General features: G+C 46.1%; 1 protein-coding gene across 1 annotated transcript in view; it reads right to left on the bottom strand.

The window, feature by feature from the left end:
- The window catches only part of LAMB1 (laminin subunit beta 1), a 76,936-nt gene that overhangs the window by 24,755 nt on the left and 37,020 nt on the right, over positions 1-15,161 (bottom strand). The window contains exons 14-24 of the mRNA XM_070787755.1: positions 12,368-12,503; positions 10,942-11,100; positions 9,522-9,649; positions 9,191-9,314; positions 8,626-8,830; positions 7,842-7,985; positions 7,412-7,643; positions 4,524-4,687; positions 3,081-3,305; positions 1,353-1,567; positions 552-648 (exon numbers count right to left, since the gene is read on the bottom strand). Coding sequence (XP_070643856.1) covers positions 552-648; positions 1,353-1,567; positions 3,081-3,305; positions 4,524-4,687; positions 7,412-7,643; positions 7,842-7,985; positions 8,626-8,830; positions 9,191-9,314; positions 9,522-9,649; positions 10,942-11,100; positions 12,368-12,503 — 1,829 coding nt within the window. The remainder of the gene's footprint in view (positions 1-551; positions 649-1,352; positions 1,568-3,080; positions 3,306-4,523; positions 4,688-7,411; positions 7,644-7,841; positions 7,986-8,625; positions 8,831-9,190; positions 9,315-9,521; positions 9,650-10,941; positions 11,101-12,367; positions 12,504-15,161) is intronic.

Genomic DNA, 15,161 nt, shown 5'->3' on the forward strand with positions numbered 1-15,161 from the left:
TGTACATCTGAAATATTGTCTATCAACTATGTATTCATGGCTCTGCGTCCGACTCTTTGCAACCCCATGGTTGCGAAAGTCAGCCACATCAAACAACTGCCAGGCTCGGCTGTCCAAGGGATTCTCTAGGCAAGTATACTGGAGTAGGTTGCCATGGCCTGCCCCAGGGATGGAACCCGAGTCTCCAGCATTGCAGGCAGACGCTTACTGTCTGAGTCACCAAGGAAATCAACTATGCTTCAACTTAAAAAATAGTAAAAAATACAGCCATTCTGTGTGATCTGGAGTGTGTATGTATGCTTGTCTGTACCAAGGCAGACAAGCCTCAGCCCTGGGGAGCGAAGCCAGCAGTCAGCAGGCCCACTTTTACCAGCTACATGTCTCCATGTAAGTGGAGATGGGTTCCAGGTTTTGTGGTTGTTAAACAATGAGCATGCTTTCTTTTGTAATTCAGCCTAGTTCTTATAGACAAGTTCATTTGTGCTGTGCCGGACAGAAAGCTCCCACAGACACCCGGCCCATCCACTCGCGAGTCCGGCGCCCATGCTCACCTCGGCACTCCACGCTGGGGTCCCCCCAGAAGAGCTCCTGGCACTCGCTGCAGGTGCGGCCTCCGAAGCCAGGCATGCAGTGGCACTGCCCTGTGAACTGAGGCCAAAGACAGACCTGTGTCAGATCAGCTGCAAGGCCGGGAGACCTAACGGCCTGCCCGAGAAGACCTCGCGCCTGACCTGACCGAGCACAGGGAACCTCACCCCGATCGTGGGTGCCAAGGGCCCCAGGCTGGCATCTCCTAACCGCTCCTCTGCAAGTGGGGTTGGGAAGGCCCAGAGCAGGTTCCCTTTTGTTGACATGTTTCCTCACTCATATCCTCATACGTCACTCACAAGCCTGGACCACCTGTGACTGTGTGTGGCACACCGTTCTGTGTGTGTCAGGGAATAGGAGAACTTTCTACAATGTTGGCTATTGTTATGTGGCCCGTTTCAGGCTCTGCGGCTAAGAAAAAAAAGTCTGATTCAGCAGCCAGGTATTGGAAAAAATGACCCCCCTGGTCCATTCTAAAGCGAGCTGCCCCCCTGCTGCTGCTGGGGTCCTAGGCTGCTGTGCCCCAGTGGTATCCAGTGGGGACTCTGTGCACATTGCTTTACATTGTCCCAGCCCACGGGGGCAAGTGAGGGCAGATATCCAGTCTGTGCTGTGTGTGCCAAGCTGGGTGTCCTGGTGCAAGGCTGTAACCACAAGGAGGGGTGCCTTTCTCTAACTGGGGCCCAGCCACCAAAGAGCTTCATGTGGACTCAAAGTCCTCTTTCCTCATGTTATGATGGCTGCCCTGGGCGACAGTGCCTCACCTCATTACAGGACGGCCCGAAGGAATGAGCAGCATCACAGCTGCAGGGGTCGCACCCCGTCCCACTGGCCAGTTGCCAGGTGTTGGGCGCACAGCGGTCACAGTTCTGGCCAATCACGTTAGGGAGGCAGAGGCACTGCCCGGTGGTTTTGTCGCACTGGCAGTCAGAGCCGTTACAGTGCTCTTGCACCGTGCCCAGGTAATTGCAGACACACTCTGAAAAAGAACAACCTGGTCAGATGAACTTACAGAGGCCCACTCAGAAAATACAGACAGTGCGGAAGTCAGCTACATCAAACAACGACCACTTTCTCTCTCTAGATTTCAACCTGGAAATGCGAAAAGAAGAGAATGGAATGGAAGGGATTTTAAAAAATAATAATAATAATCTAAAACTGTGGTTCTTATCTTATAGTGTTCCACACAGCTCTGACATTTCCCAGGCAGACATGTAAAATGGCTGGCATGTACCTTCAAAAATACTTGATTTAATAAGTGGCTGGTGAATCATTGTAAGATTGAGGATTTAACTGGAAATAAAAGCTGTGGGAGCAGAGATACCTAATGATTTCAAACTCTTGGCAGGGAACAGCAGTCACGGCTGTGTGAGCCATGGCAGGTAGAGCCCTTTAAACTAGGAAGGCTTGAAAGAATCCAGTCCTGCTGGTCCTCAACATTCCGCACGTGTTTGTATCAACAAAGACAGGGGCCTGGGGGCCGTGCAGCCGCAGCAGGAAATGCTGGCTGATCTCGCGATAAGAGAGAAATAATGAGTTCTGAAAGAGATACTTCAGAGATGTTACTCCTTTCTTTTCCTTAAGCTGGAAGGCTCTATCCATCACTGACAAAAGGGTAGACCAAAGTGTGTATTTAGGATGCAGAAGTCTTAGCCCATCAACAAGTCCACGGGCAGAACATAAAATCAATCCACTCTAGACTTGTGGAGATGTTTGTCTGTGGCTTCCTCCCTCGGGCCTGGTGTGGAGGGCAGTGCAGGTCTGGGGCAGTGAGGAGCTCTGCGCCTGCTGGGGAGCCAGTCCAGAGGCTGAGGCATGTGGCGCCGGCTACTGGTGAGCACAAAGGCATATCCAGCCTCAGATAGCTGAGCTGCTTAGTTACCTAAGAAAATCGACCTGCATATGCCAGATGTTTATGCAATGCAAGGATGCACTGTGCTTATTTTAACAAAACTGTTTTCAATTAAAAAAAAAAAAAATCAATCCACTCTATCGATGGCATTTATCATGGGGACAGTGGCACAGCTTTTGGTTCCTTCTCAGGTGCTGAGCCACAGCTCAACACTTCAGTGCCAGGAACGAGGCTGTAAAAAAAAAAAAAAAATCATCCCTATCTTTCTCTTGTGGTTAGTGAAATTTTCTCTTTCTGAAGAAGTGTTTTACCTGATGAGATAATGGGCTTCCCTGGTAGCTCAGTCAGTAAAGAATCTGCCTGCAATGCAGGAGACATGGGTTCGATCCCTAGGTCAGGAAGATCCCCTGGAGAAGGGAATGGCAAACCCACTCCAGTATTCTTGCCTGGAGAATTCCATGGACAGAGGACCCTGGTGGGCTACAGTCCAAGGGGTCACAAAGAGTCAGACATGAATTGAATGACTAACATAGATGAAATAAATCCCCTAAGAATAAAATCCCTCAAGAAGGAGGCAGGGGAGGAGGAGCAGGAGAGTGGAAGTCATTCAAGGATGGGGCAGAGGGAGCGTGCATCTTACTACGACAGTCCTGGCGGAGCGCGTCGCCATAGTATCCAAAGTGGCAGAGCTGGCAGTGCTCCCCCTCCGTGTGGTACAGGCACTTGAGGCACCTCCCGGTCTCCTTGTCGCAGGCTTCTGGGTCCGCTGTGTCGATGTTGTGGTGACACTGGCAAGGCTGACATGTCCCCCCCACATCTGAGGGATTGCCAAAGAAGCCTGAGGCACACTCGTCACATCTGGAGCCTGTTGTCCAATGAAACCAGCATGGGGCTTTTTGGCTTGCTGACTGCAAGATCTGGTCCCCCGACATTCCTGCCAACCAGAGAGCCCACCCAGGTGGTGCCTCGATCCCCAGGGTGCTAGTTACTGGGCCAAGGCTGGCCACAATTTCAGGGAACGGGTTGCCAGTCGGGAAAGGCAGCAGGTTCTTTGCAGTGATGGTGCTTCAGCCTGGGTTCTCTGCGGTCATGGTCGGGGAGGGACAGTTAGGAGAGTTCCAACCCATGGACTCAGCTCCTCATTACACAGGGATGGACAATCAGGAGCAAAATAATGGTTTCACAGCAAAAAGCTTAGCTTGATGTTAAATCTTAACCCAAGGATTATTTTCATTGAAAAACCCTGGCTCCTCCCTGAGCAACCTGAAAAATGAGGCCCTTTGTGACAGCCAATTTCCCTTCTTAAGAGATTTCGAAGAGTAAACAAGTTCCTACTGTATAGCACAGGGAACTATATTCAATAGCCTGGGATAAACCACATGGAAAAGAACAGGAAAACGGATGAATATATATATAACTGAGTCACTTCGTTGCACAGCGGAAATAAACAACATTGTAGATCAACTGTACTTCAATAAATTTTAAAAAATCCTAAAAAGTGCAAATTGGCTGAGCTGTGTATAAGCATAAGGAGTATCTGAAACAGTGGCATCAAGGATGAAAGAAAGGGAGACTGTATGTACAACTTGCTACACTCCATGAATGCTGGCAGATAATGTGAGTACAGCAAATAATGAAGAATATTTCTAGCTTTGATCAATTCTATTGTCTGGGACTCGCAGATGGTATTTTTTCCTTCATTCTGCCCACTATTTGGCTACTTTACTTTTTGAGACTCTCCTATTAGGCGTTGGATAAGGGAAGGAAGAAGTGAAATATAAATTAATCTTTCTATTGGTTAGGAACAGAACTGGTTAAGAACATTAGACTTCACAGGGACTTTAAATGAACTTGTTATTGTGCTCTGTATTATAACATTTTTATCAGAGACATGAGAATCGAGACTATCCCACATACCAAACAGGAAAAGAACATCTTTTATATTTCAGATTCCCTTCACTTTTAAATAAATATTTTTTTTTAAAAAGCAACTAAATTGGCTCACTCTTCAGCTTTTCTTCTTTCTTAACCACTAACCTCATGAGGACACATCGTTTCCTCTGAGAGTCTGCACATCACTTACCAATATATCCAGGATTACAGACACAGGCAAGCTGCAAAGAAACAGGGTCTTGATAGCAGCTACTGGCAAACTGGCGTCCACTCTCGGGACCATCTGGGCAAGGACAAGGGCGGCAGTGGTCTCCTGACCCAATGACGGGGTCTCCGTAGTAACCAGCCAAGCACCTGCATCAGTTCCAGGAGAGAGGTCATGAACTGCAGTGATAAGACATACGTTACAAGACAAAGTCTAAGAAACCATGTTCTCTGTTTAGGAACATCATTCTTGATTCCTCATGTTTCCACATGAAGGACTTTCCAGTAGAGCAGTGGCTTAAACACTACTTTCAATCAGAATTCCCTGGAGGGCTTTTAAACACAGATTGCTGGGTTCTGTCTCCTGATTTAGGAGGTGACGTTGCCACCACTGGTCTGGGGATCCCACAGAAGGACCACTGCATTAGAGTTACACTCCTGGCCTCACCTGGACTCTCATTCACTCCTCCCTAAAGAGTGTACCTCTCCCCAAGTGCATGCTAATGTTCTAATAGCTGCCTGTCCTGGGCATTCTGGTCAGCTCCTTCTGTGCATTAAGGAGTTTGGGGGAAAGAGAGCTTGTGGTTGTTGGTCTCTGCCCATGCCTGGGTGGGGCGATGTGTCAGTAAGCCCATGGTGGCTTGTTCTACAATCCAGCCTTAAGCAGTGAAAAGTAGAGAAAGATGCTCTCCAGATGCATGTCCCTTGTGTCTATCTCTCAGGGATGAGAGATGGTATTTATCAGTTCCCAGACCCAGCAGGTCCCACCTCCCTGCCTTACAGATAAGGCAGCCAGGGAGCAGAAATGATTTGCAAAGCTCAAATGAATAGTTAGTAACAAGCCACAATTTGGATTCAGCCTCCCAACTTTCAGCAAGGAATTCTTTTAGTATGCCAAGGCGCTTTTCAACATGACTGATAATTAAGTTACGTGTTAAATTTCCTATAGCATAAGAGCTTGAAGGAAGTTTGGATATCATCTAATCCAACTTAGTTATTCTACTATCATAAAGTTGGATATTCAGAGAGGTGAGCTAAATCACCCAAGATAGAGCAGGTCAGGAGCAGAATTGGGCCTGGAACTTCTAATTCAGTTTGTTTTTCTTTTTTCTCTTTTTGAGGCAGAGGATTATTTTAAATGGGGAGTGGGGAAGGATGAAGAAATAGAAGGGGAAAGTTGTTCAGAGGGCATTAACCTTCTATGAGACACAGACACAATACAAGAACATATGTCCCAATTACATGCTGGGAAATCAACAGGAATGAAGCAATTCTGTGCAACAGTTTGAGAAATTTTCCTATGAGGCATTTCTAGGTGCAATACATCCAAACACATCATGATTGAAACTGAGTGTTCACTTCCTGCCTCCTCCTTCTCTAATCCCCTTGGCAGTAATCTGAGTCCAGAGCTTCTTAAAATCACAGGACTGGAGTTGACCATCTCGAGAAGAGGAAGAGAATGGGAAACCAGCTCAAACTAAATAGTGGCATCTGAAATACTTCAGTGAAATTCTGTCATCAAACTAGGGCTGAAAACCCTTCCTCCTCCTACATCCTTTTGAGTTCTCCTGCAAGCAATCAGAACGCTTTAGAAATATGATTTCACATCAGCCTTGTGGACAATCACCTCTGCTGACCAGTGTTCCCCACCTTCTTCACCCTTTTCATCTGATTTTCTCATCTGTCTGTCTTGAATTTATTTTCCGTGTCCACTGAAACAATGGTGATGAAAAATCAAATGCAGAGAACGAAAAATGACACCAATACATTAATTTGTTCCTTTCAATCTTGTCTAACTGTCTCCTATCTTTCTACAGCACAATCTTGTGGTTGGAAACACTTGACTTTTACTCTAAGGAGTAAATTCTTGAATACCATCCAGCACACAACCAAGAGCCGTGTATTTGCTGCCTTGCACATCCTCATGCTGTAATCACATATTCAATTTTCACTAAAATTGAAAATTTTGCACTGACTGAACATTTGCTGAATATTTTTTTAAAAGCAAAAGTACCATAGAGGGTGGATATCAGGAGAGGTTTATTGACGTGAAAGGTGGAGACTAGTACTCGCAAAACAGCAGATTCTAAGAGCATGTCTGCCTTTTTAAATTAGTAACGAATGATGTAAGTCAGGATGTAATCTTTTCATACAGACTATTTCTTACCTACTGAGCTGGGCTATAATATGATTAGAGGCATATTCTATGTCCCATTCTTCCTAGCCCTGGGGCACTGCACTACATCCATAATAATTGTCCAATTAACATCTGCTAACTGGAGAAGGCAATGGCACCCCACTCCAGTACTCTTGCCTGGAAAACCCCATGGAAGGAGGAGCCTGGTGGGCTGCAGTCCATGGGGTCGCTAAGAGTCGGACACGACTGAAGCGACTTAGCAGCAGCAACTGGAGAACAGATCTACTTGTGCACATTTTACATGGGCTCCTGGAAACGCTAGCTGCATAAAACGTTGAGATCAACAAAGCCATTAATGTGGCTAATCCCCGTTTGGATTTGGTTTCTACTTTGACCCAAATTAGGAATTAACATTTCACAACTCTCACCCTAGGCCAGAATTGGCCGAGCCAGAGACGATTGCTGTGCAGCCTAGAAGGACTCTTCAAGAGAGCAGATTCCTGCCAGTTTTGTTCTCTGTTGTATCTCCCTCTGCCCTCAAACAATGCCTGGCACACAGAAGCTGTAAACGAAGTCTGTACTAGATAAATGAATGAGTTCCTAGAAAATACCAAGGGGATTAGAAATGAATGAGCAACCTGGAGCCTGGTAGAGAGTCATTCTGTGGTTTGTCTAAGATGCTGTTTGCTCAGTCAAAAACAACCTTGTTCTCTTTCCTTTCAAGAGGCGGCACATACCTCTCACAGTTATGCCCTGTGGTGTAGTCCTGGCAGCTCAAGCACTCCCCTGTCACTGAGTCGCAGTCATCGGCGTGGCCGTTGCACTGGCAGGGCTGGCAACTTGGAAAACCCCAGAACCCGGGTAAGCACCGGTCACATTGCCTCGTGTACACCCCCTGGAAGCAGTGGCACTGGCCAGTGATGGGGTCGCAGAAAGCATTGACAGATCCTTGCAGATGGCACTCACAAGCTGAAGAAATAGGCAACCAAGGGACCACGTTGAGAAACTGGTTAAATGCAAACACACCTCTTATACAGGCTGGGCCCCTCCTTTCAGTGTAGAATGCTCATGGGCCTCTGTGATCAATTTCCGGGGTGCAGCACGCCTTCTGAAGCTGCATGACTTATGATGTGAATGAGTATGTTACAGTTCTTCCGGTCAACTTACGTTTGCATCCGCTGGGCCCAAAGCCAAAGGTGCCAGGAGCACATCTGTCACACCTTCTTCCCACCACGTTCGGCCGGCACTGACACTGGCCTCCGTTGGGGTCGCAGACGGAACTTAAGGAGCCCTGAGGGTCGCACTCACAAGCTGCAGGGAAGACAGGCAAGAGCCCATGACCCAGGGCAGCCATGCCTGCCACAGCGATAGCCCAGCACATCCCACCCAGTTCTGCATTGGCCTGTCCTTTTGCTCAGATTCTTCCCTGACCCCTTGTGGGCATCTTGGCTCATTCAGAATTCCCATTTAAAGCATTTATCTTCCCTCAGAGGGGTGTGAGGGAAGCAGCAGGAGCAAGCTGACAGATAAAATCAGTTTTTCTAGGAAGGAGGTCACTAATGTTTTCTCTCTTTGCCTTCAAAGCTCAAATATCATAGGATCTTCAACAAAAGGCCAGTGACCTTTCGAAGAGCAAAACATCTATTTCAGTTATGGGATGCTCCTCTGATTTCATTCCAACTTCCTGCCCTGCATATGGCAAGTCTCAGGGACCTTTCCCTCGTCTCTTACTCTTTGTGTATTTCTCGATGACTGAGTCCACTGTCAGAGGTGCTTTATCACTAACACACTCTTAAAAAAACAAACATAAACTGCAGTTGAGACACTCTTTCCTTTGTGTTGTATGCCTAACAAAGAACTATCAGACATGCCTGCCAATGTATCTCATGATGCCAAGTGTCCTCGGAGCTTTTGAGAAAGAAGGGGCACAAGCAGCAGCAGTGATACCTACCCAGGCCTGTCTGGTGCAACAGGGCAGAAATGCTAAAGATGATGTTTCTGCAAACATCAGTCATCGGCGTCTTCACAACGCTCCTGCTGTTCTCTAGACATCGGTATCTCTGAAAGGTTTCCCAGGCGCTGTTGGTGACCACCCCATCTCCTGAGCCTCCCACGGTGAAGATGTCCAGTGACTTACAGAATGGCATGAGAACAAGCTAGGAAGAAACCAGAACACACTGTTCTTAGGTGGCTGTCTGGGGTCACCAATTAACGCAAATCAACGTCAAGTGGAAATCTTCTCATTCTTAAAACATTCTTGCCAGAAAAAGTATAGATACCCCTTACATAGTTTGATGAGTTTTGAAATGTCATTGTTCAGACACTTCCTATTTTCAGGAAGGATCAGCTTGAGTAGAGTCTTCCAGAGGGTGGAGTTTTATTAAAGTAAACAAGCAAAGTAACCTTGGAGGCAGGAAAGACTCCTCAGCATGATCCTCCACAAAGCCCTCTAGGGAAGTAGATGCACGTTGTCTGCCCAGTCCTCCCCGCTCGCATCGGAAATGACCTCCACTTACGGAATCAATCAGGGTGTAGGGGCTGTCCACACCGCTGTCCGAGGAGGTGTACTGTGGCAGTTCTAACCGCACCGTGTAGTTCACACCCTTCTCGAAGCACACGGGGCGGGGGAGGACCACGTACCTGCCCCAAAACAGAAAAGAAAAACAACAAAGGTCAACCTTTAAGCATCCAATCTATCAAAGCTCCCCATAGATCCCAAAGGAAGGAATAGTCTGTGTCTGGTTTTGGCTCTGAAATGGTTACTGTACAACTCACAAGGTGAGACACCAGCAAAATAATTAATTTGCATGTTGGTTCTACTGAGCTGCAAACCGCTGCCACACTGACCTGGAGCCAGGTGACAGGGACACCACCTGGTTGTCATCATCGGGAACAGTGTTTCCACACCGGCTGCTGGTTGGAATCTTGCCGGGCCGCTGCACCATGATGACAGCTTTCTCCCAGTGGTCGGGGAGCTAGAGTAAGAAGCAGAGGATCAGAAGGACGATTCGCTGGCCTGCTGCTGCCTGTTTGGAAGTCTCCAGCCACCTATCTTTTGCCAAGTTTAAACGGGAAACACTCGCTTGCATTTCCCTTCCCTCTTACCATGCTCTTGGCTTGTTACCCCAGTTTCAGCCCAAATCTCCTCACCTGGACACTGAAACAGCCTTCCATAGCTCTCCTTGCCTCTCCCAATATCCCTTTCCATCCACCTTAAAACACACTTTATTATCTTTTATTAAAGTATAGTTGATTTACAATGTTGTGTTAGTTTCAGGGATACAACAAAGAGATCCAGTTATATATACACACATATCTATTTTTTCAGATTCTTTTCTGTTACAGGTTATTATAGGATATTGAATATAGTTCCCTGTGCTATATGGCAGGTCCTTATTGTTTCAGTGTTCCATATATAGCAGTGTGCCTCTGTTAATCCAAAACTCCTAATTTATCCCTCCTCCCTTTCCCCTTTGGTAATCATACATTTGTTTTCTCTGTCCGTGAGTCTATTTCTGTTGTGTAAATAAGTTCATTTGTGCCATATTTTAATTCCACATATAAATGGTATCATATGGTTATCTGTCTTTCTCTGACTTAAAAGCAAAAATTAAGAAGATTAAAAAAAAGAACACTCAAACCCACAGCTTAAAGACAATCCCCTGTCCAAAACCCTTCAAAAGCTTCCTGTTAATACAGACTCCAATTTCATTTACTGATCCCAGCGTTTCTTCTAACAGCCTCTCCAACCACCCTTTCTCTGTGGAAGGACACTCTAACCACCCCTCCATCTGCTGCTCACGCTGTCCCTCACTTCCGCTTGTGTCAAAATTCTGTCTCCATCTTAAGACCTACAACTGACTCTTTAAGGAAACATCCTGGCAGCCCCGGGGCAGTCTGGTTGGTATGAACCTCTCATCTGGCAGCATTGCTTGTGTCTCTGCTCTTACACTTTCCACCTTTGATGCCAGTTAGGGACACGTGTCCATCCCTGGGCAGGGCAGGCTATGAGGGCAAGAAGAGGACCCAGCACGTTCTCATCACCACCTCAGTTCTCAGCAAGACTAAGTGCCTAACAAAGAGATCACTAAATGTTTGTGAAACTGAATTTAATAAAAATGTATATTTTTACTTTCGAGGAAGATAGAAAGTCAGAGAGGTTCCTCTATTCCAAGGCAGCCTGCACATTTCACAAAGACTCAGTGTCCATTAGAAGAAAAACTTTTACCAGTATCCCCCAAGCCCCATTAGTCCAATGAGGGCTTACCTGTGGCTCATAGCGAATTAGGATGTCATACTCCATAGAATATGGTATGTTGTCGATGAAGAACTCCAAGTAAGCCCCTTCAGGCACTCGGACGAAGCCCGCTCCAGTCCAGGAAGGAATCCGGTCCTGGATATACTGCCGTTCCACTATGCTGACCCCCTAAGGACAAGGGGACAGGCGTGATGCTTTACTTGAAATGGAATTCGATGTTAACAGTTAAAGAAATCTGAAGGCACCCAAAGGTCCGAAACTGTAGATATGAAACCTATTTTTTTTTTTGCAGCCACATTTTCCCAGTAGATTCTATAATTTTTTGGAATATAAACAGGTAATTGGTTTCTTTTTAGTTTTTAGGTTGAAGTAGTCTTGAGACACTGGAGATGGAATTAAGGCTTAGGATATACCTTCTACGATACAACCAGGGGAATGAGCATGAAGGAAGGAAAGAGAACATCCCAAATGCTGTTATGAGCAAGCCTAGGAGTGACCAGGTATGTTCTGCATTTCTACAAGACTAGCCCAATATCTATGGGTGTATTTCTGTCATCCTCATTGGCATTTCTTTCAAGCTCCAGGTACAAATGAGGAAACGCGATACAGTCATGAATGTTCACTACTGATGAGTGAATTCTGATGGTCAATGAGATTGAGAATGGATCAATGTGAGTTGCTTAACTCAAGGGTGACTTCGAGTGTGTTCACAGGATTACATACAATACCTGTGATTAGTCACCTCCAAAGATGAAGTCCGTCCTCACCTATAATGAACGTGGGTGTGGCTTCACCATCTAGAGGTGTAAACTATGTTCCCCTGCCATTGAATCTGGTCTGGCCTTGTGACTTGTGACCAGCAAAATGTGAAAAAATGACCTTTTGGGTCTTCTTAGCCCAGACCTTAAGAGACCTGGCAGTTTCTGTTTCCTCCTTCTTGGAAGGCAGATGCCGTGGCAGAAGTCTCACTACTCTTCACGCTGTGAAGAAGCTCAAGACAGCTGTTTGGAGAACGGTGCTCAGCCAGCCTTCAGCTCTTTCTGCCACCCCAGCTGAAGTGCCAGGCATGTATTTTAAACCACTAACTTTTGGGATAGCTGCTACACAGCAATAGAAAACGGAAACAATATACTCTGAATGTTAACTATACTAGCTCAATAACTTTGGAGTGTCAGTAGAGAATAGAAAAAAAACACCGAAAAGCCAACCCCCTTAAAAACACAAATAGCCTTATTACTGAATGTTTTGAAGTCTTTCTGGGTGATGGATTTACCTAGTTTTAAATAGGACTATTCTCAAGAAGGCCTGGTCCTGATCCTTGCTTCATGCTCACTGATAAGATGCTCCTTACCTAGTCTCTTTACAAAATGTGTGTATCACATTACTGCCCCCCTCCACTCTGCTTTATCCACCTGGCAAGCACACCCCTACTTACAGGCCCGAAGTTGGCTTCTTCTGCTTCGTAGATGTAGTGATCCAAAGTGGTGAAGTAGTAGCCAGATTCCACTTCACTGCACTGACGTCCGATCATGTGGGGTCGGCACAGGCACTGGCCCGACTCTGCAGAGCAACTGGCAAGGAAGCAGAGAGGGTCAGCGGTGCTCACCACATCCATCAGTGAACCTACTGGAAGCAGACCCATGTTTGCCATTAAACGGTAAATGGGGTGAAATACTCAGGAGGGTATTCTTATTCCATTCTGAAAGTAAGTACATGGAAAAAAACATTGCCTACCAATTAATCCTAAACTCCTGAGCTTCCCTGGTGGCTCAGATGGTAAAGAATCTGCCTACAATGTGGGAGACCTGGGTTTGATTCCTGGGTTAGGAAGCTCCCCTGGAGGAGGGCATGGCAACCCACTCCCGTATTTTTGCCTGGAGAATCCCCATGGACAGAGGTGCCTAGCAGGCTACAGTCCATAGGGGTCACAAAGAGTTGGACACAACTGAGTAACCAAGCACAGCACCTGAGGTTGAAAGGTCTCAGTAACCTGGCCTTTCAGTTCTCTCCCCTGTGCTCTCCCCTGCTCCATATGTGCCATGGCAGTGTTTCTGTAGCTATCACATATGTTCTTACATTGGCAAGAACATATTTCTTTGGCAAATACAACCCCTTTCCTGGGCCTGACATCTAAATATCCAACTCTCAGAAGGACAGCTCCAACTCAGTGGTCCCAGAGGCTAATCACGGATCCAAGAGGGCAGCACCCAATCCCTGCCTTGGGAGAAGACACTACCCACCATTGCATCAGCCATGTCAGAAATCAAAAGGTATCCTCTAGATTCCCTCTTTGTAACCAATCAAGGGCCAAATTATGTGATAGCCCCTCCTAGCATCTTGGGTGTCTCTCCCCACTTCCCACTGACTAGGCTATGCCTTTCTTCCCTCTCTCATTCATAGTAAAAGCAGTTAAAGTCTTCTAACTGGTATCCTTATTGCCAGTCTTCCAACTTTCAACCAGAACTTCCACTTTCCCCAGAGCTGCCCCAATGACCTTTCTGAGATGCATTAACCATAACACTTGCAGGCACGATGGCCTTGGGGCAGTGTGCCAAGTCCCACTGTCCCCTGCCCCCAGTTTGGCCCTCCTCTTCCGTTCTGGCTTCTCTTCACCTCTCCCACCACACTGAGCGACTGAGTTTCTCCAGGGCGCTGGGGGACGCATGACCTTTTCCCTTTGTTTCTCCTGTTCCTGCAGGCTGGAATGTCCCGCTCCCTCATTTACCCAGCAAAGACCCACCCATTCTTCTCGCAAAATTCAGCTCAGGCATCATGTTTCCTGACTGTCACTCCCCATCCCATAGAAGGAACCACCTTCTCCTTCACGCCATCACCTCCTTGCAGGAGAAACGTCAACAACTAAGCTGGTCCTGAAGTTGGCTTCATTACATTTGAGGCACTGTGTCTTCAAATTCTCCTAATTTTTCAACCATCATCCTTTCCTGAAGGCTTGTTTGGTTCCCTCCCTCTACTGTTCTCAAATGGTGCTTTCTGAAGCCTCAATTGTTTGTGCTCTGTACTAAGACATTTATTACTTTCTCTCTTGTTGTACAATTATTGATAGACCTACCTAACCCCTGAGTTGACAGGAAACTCCCTGAAGGCCTGGACTGTGCCTGACTCACCTCAGTTACCCTGCCCGACCCCCCAGCTGGCCCAGTGCTCAGCACATAGACACACCCAAACATTGGTTCAAGAAATAAATGCATGAAAGATAGGTGTTCTGAATTTTAAAAAGAAAAATACTATTTAATGGAAACAGTGCTTTTGTGTTATTGGTCATTATTTAGGTAATAAAGGCCTTAACTGTAACATACTCATTTGGTCCTCAGCCTACGTTTGTCTGTTTTTTCCCTGGTAACAGGAGTTTATGTACAGGATAAAACTGAATTACACAGAAAGCAAACTTATGGTCACCAAAGGGGAAAGAGGAGGGGAAGGGATAAATTAGGAGTCTGGGATCGACAGATACACACTGCTATATATAAAATAGGGAAACAACAAGAACCTATAGCACAGGAACTACAGTCACTATCTTGTAATAACCTATAATGGAAAAGAATCTGAAACAGAATATATATATATATATATATATATATATATATATGGATCATTTTGCAGGATACCTAAAACATTGTAACTCAAATATACTTCAATAAAAAAAAAACAAACAAAAAAACCCTGAATTACATGGATCCATCTTTACTTCATTAAAATCAAGACGCGATTTGGAATTGTTACTTTAAATCTATTCCCAGAGAGGAAGAAAGCTTGCTCCAATTAGGATCTAACCCTCTTTAAACATAATCCAACCAACAACACCCATTTTCCAAAATTCAGGCATCAGGCATGACATCATATGGACAAAAGAAAATCCCTTCCTCCCAGCAGATGTTTACTGAGGGAACAAATGTCTCAAACATGAACCACCCAAGAAGAACACACACAAATCCTTTCTATGCTATCCACCACTAGAGAACAAGCAAATGAAGGTAAGGAAGGAGAGGTGGGCACACTCCTGAAGTACTGTTATCTGCAGCACAATTCTAAAGGAGAAACAACTCATGAGAACCTGACCTTGTGAAGGGAATTCCCCTCATGTCGGCCCCCGCAGCCACACGCCCGTGTCTGCACACTTGAATTCTTGTCGCCAGTAGGTGTGGCTCCCATTCAACACTTATTCCTTTGGTGAACTCATTCACCAAAGGCTTTACCTGCCCCCAAGCAGG

This window comes from Bos indicus, chromosome 4 (assembly GCF_029378745.1).
Source record: "Bos indicus isolate NIAB-ARS_2022 breed Sahiwal x Tharparkar chromosome 4, NIAB-ARS_B.indTharparkar_mat_pri_1.0, whole genome shotgun sequence".
Lineage (NCBI taxonomy): Eukaryota > Metazoa > Chordata > Mammalia > Artiodactyla > Bovidae > Bos > Bos indicus.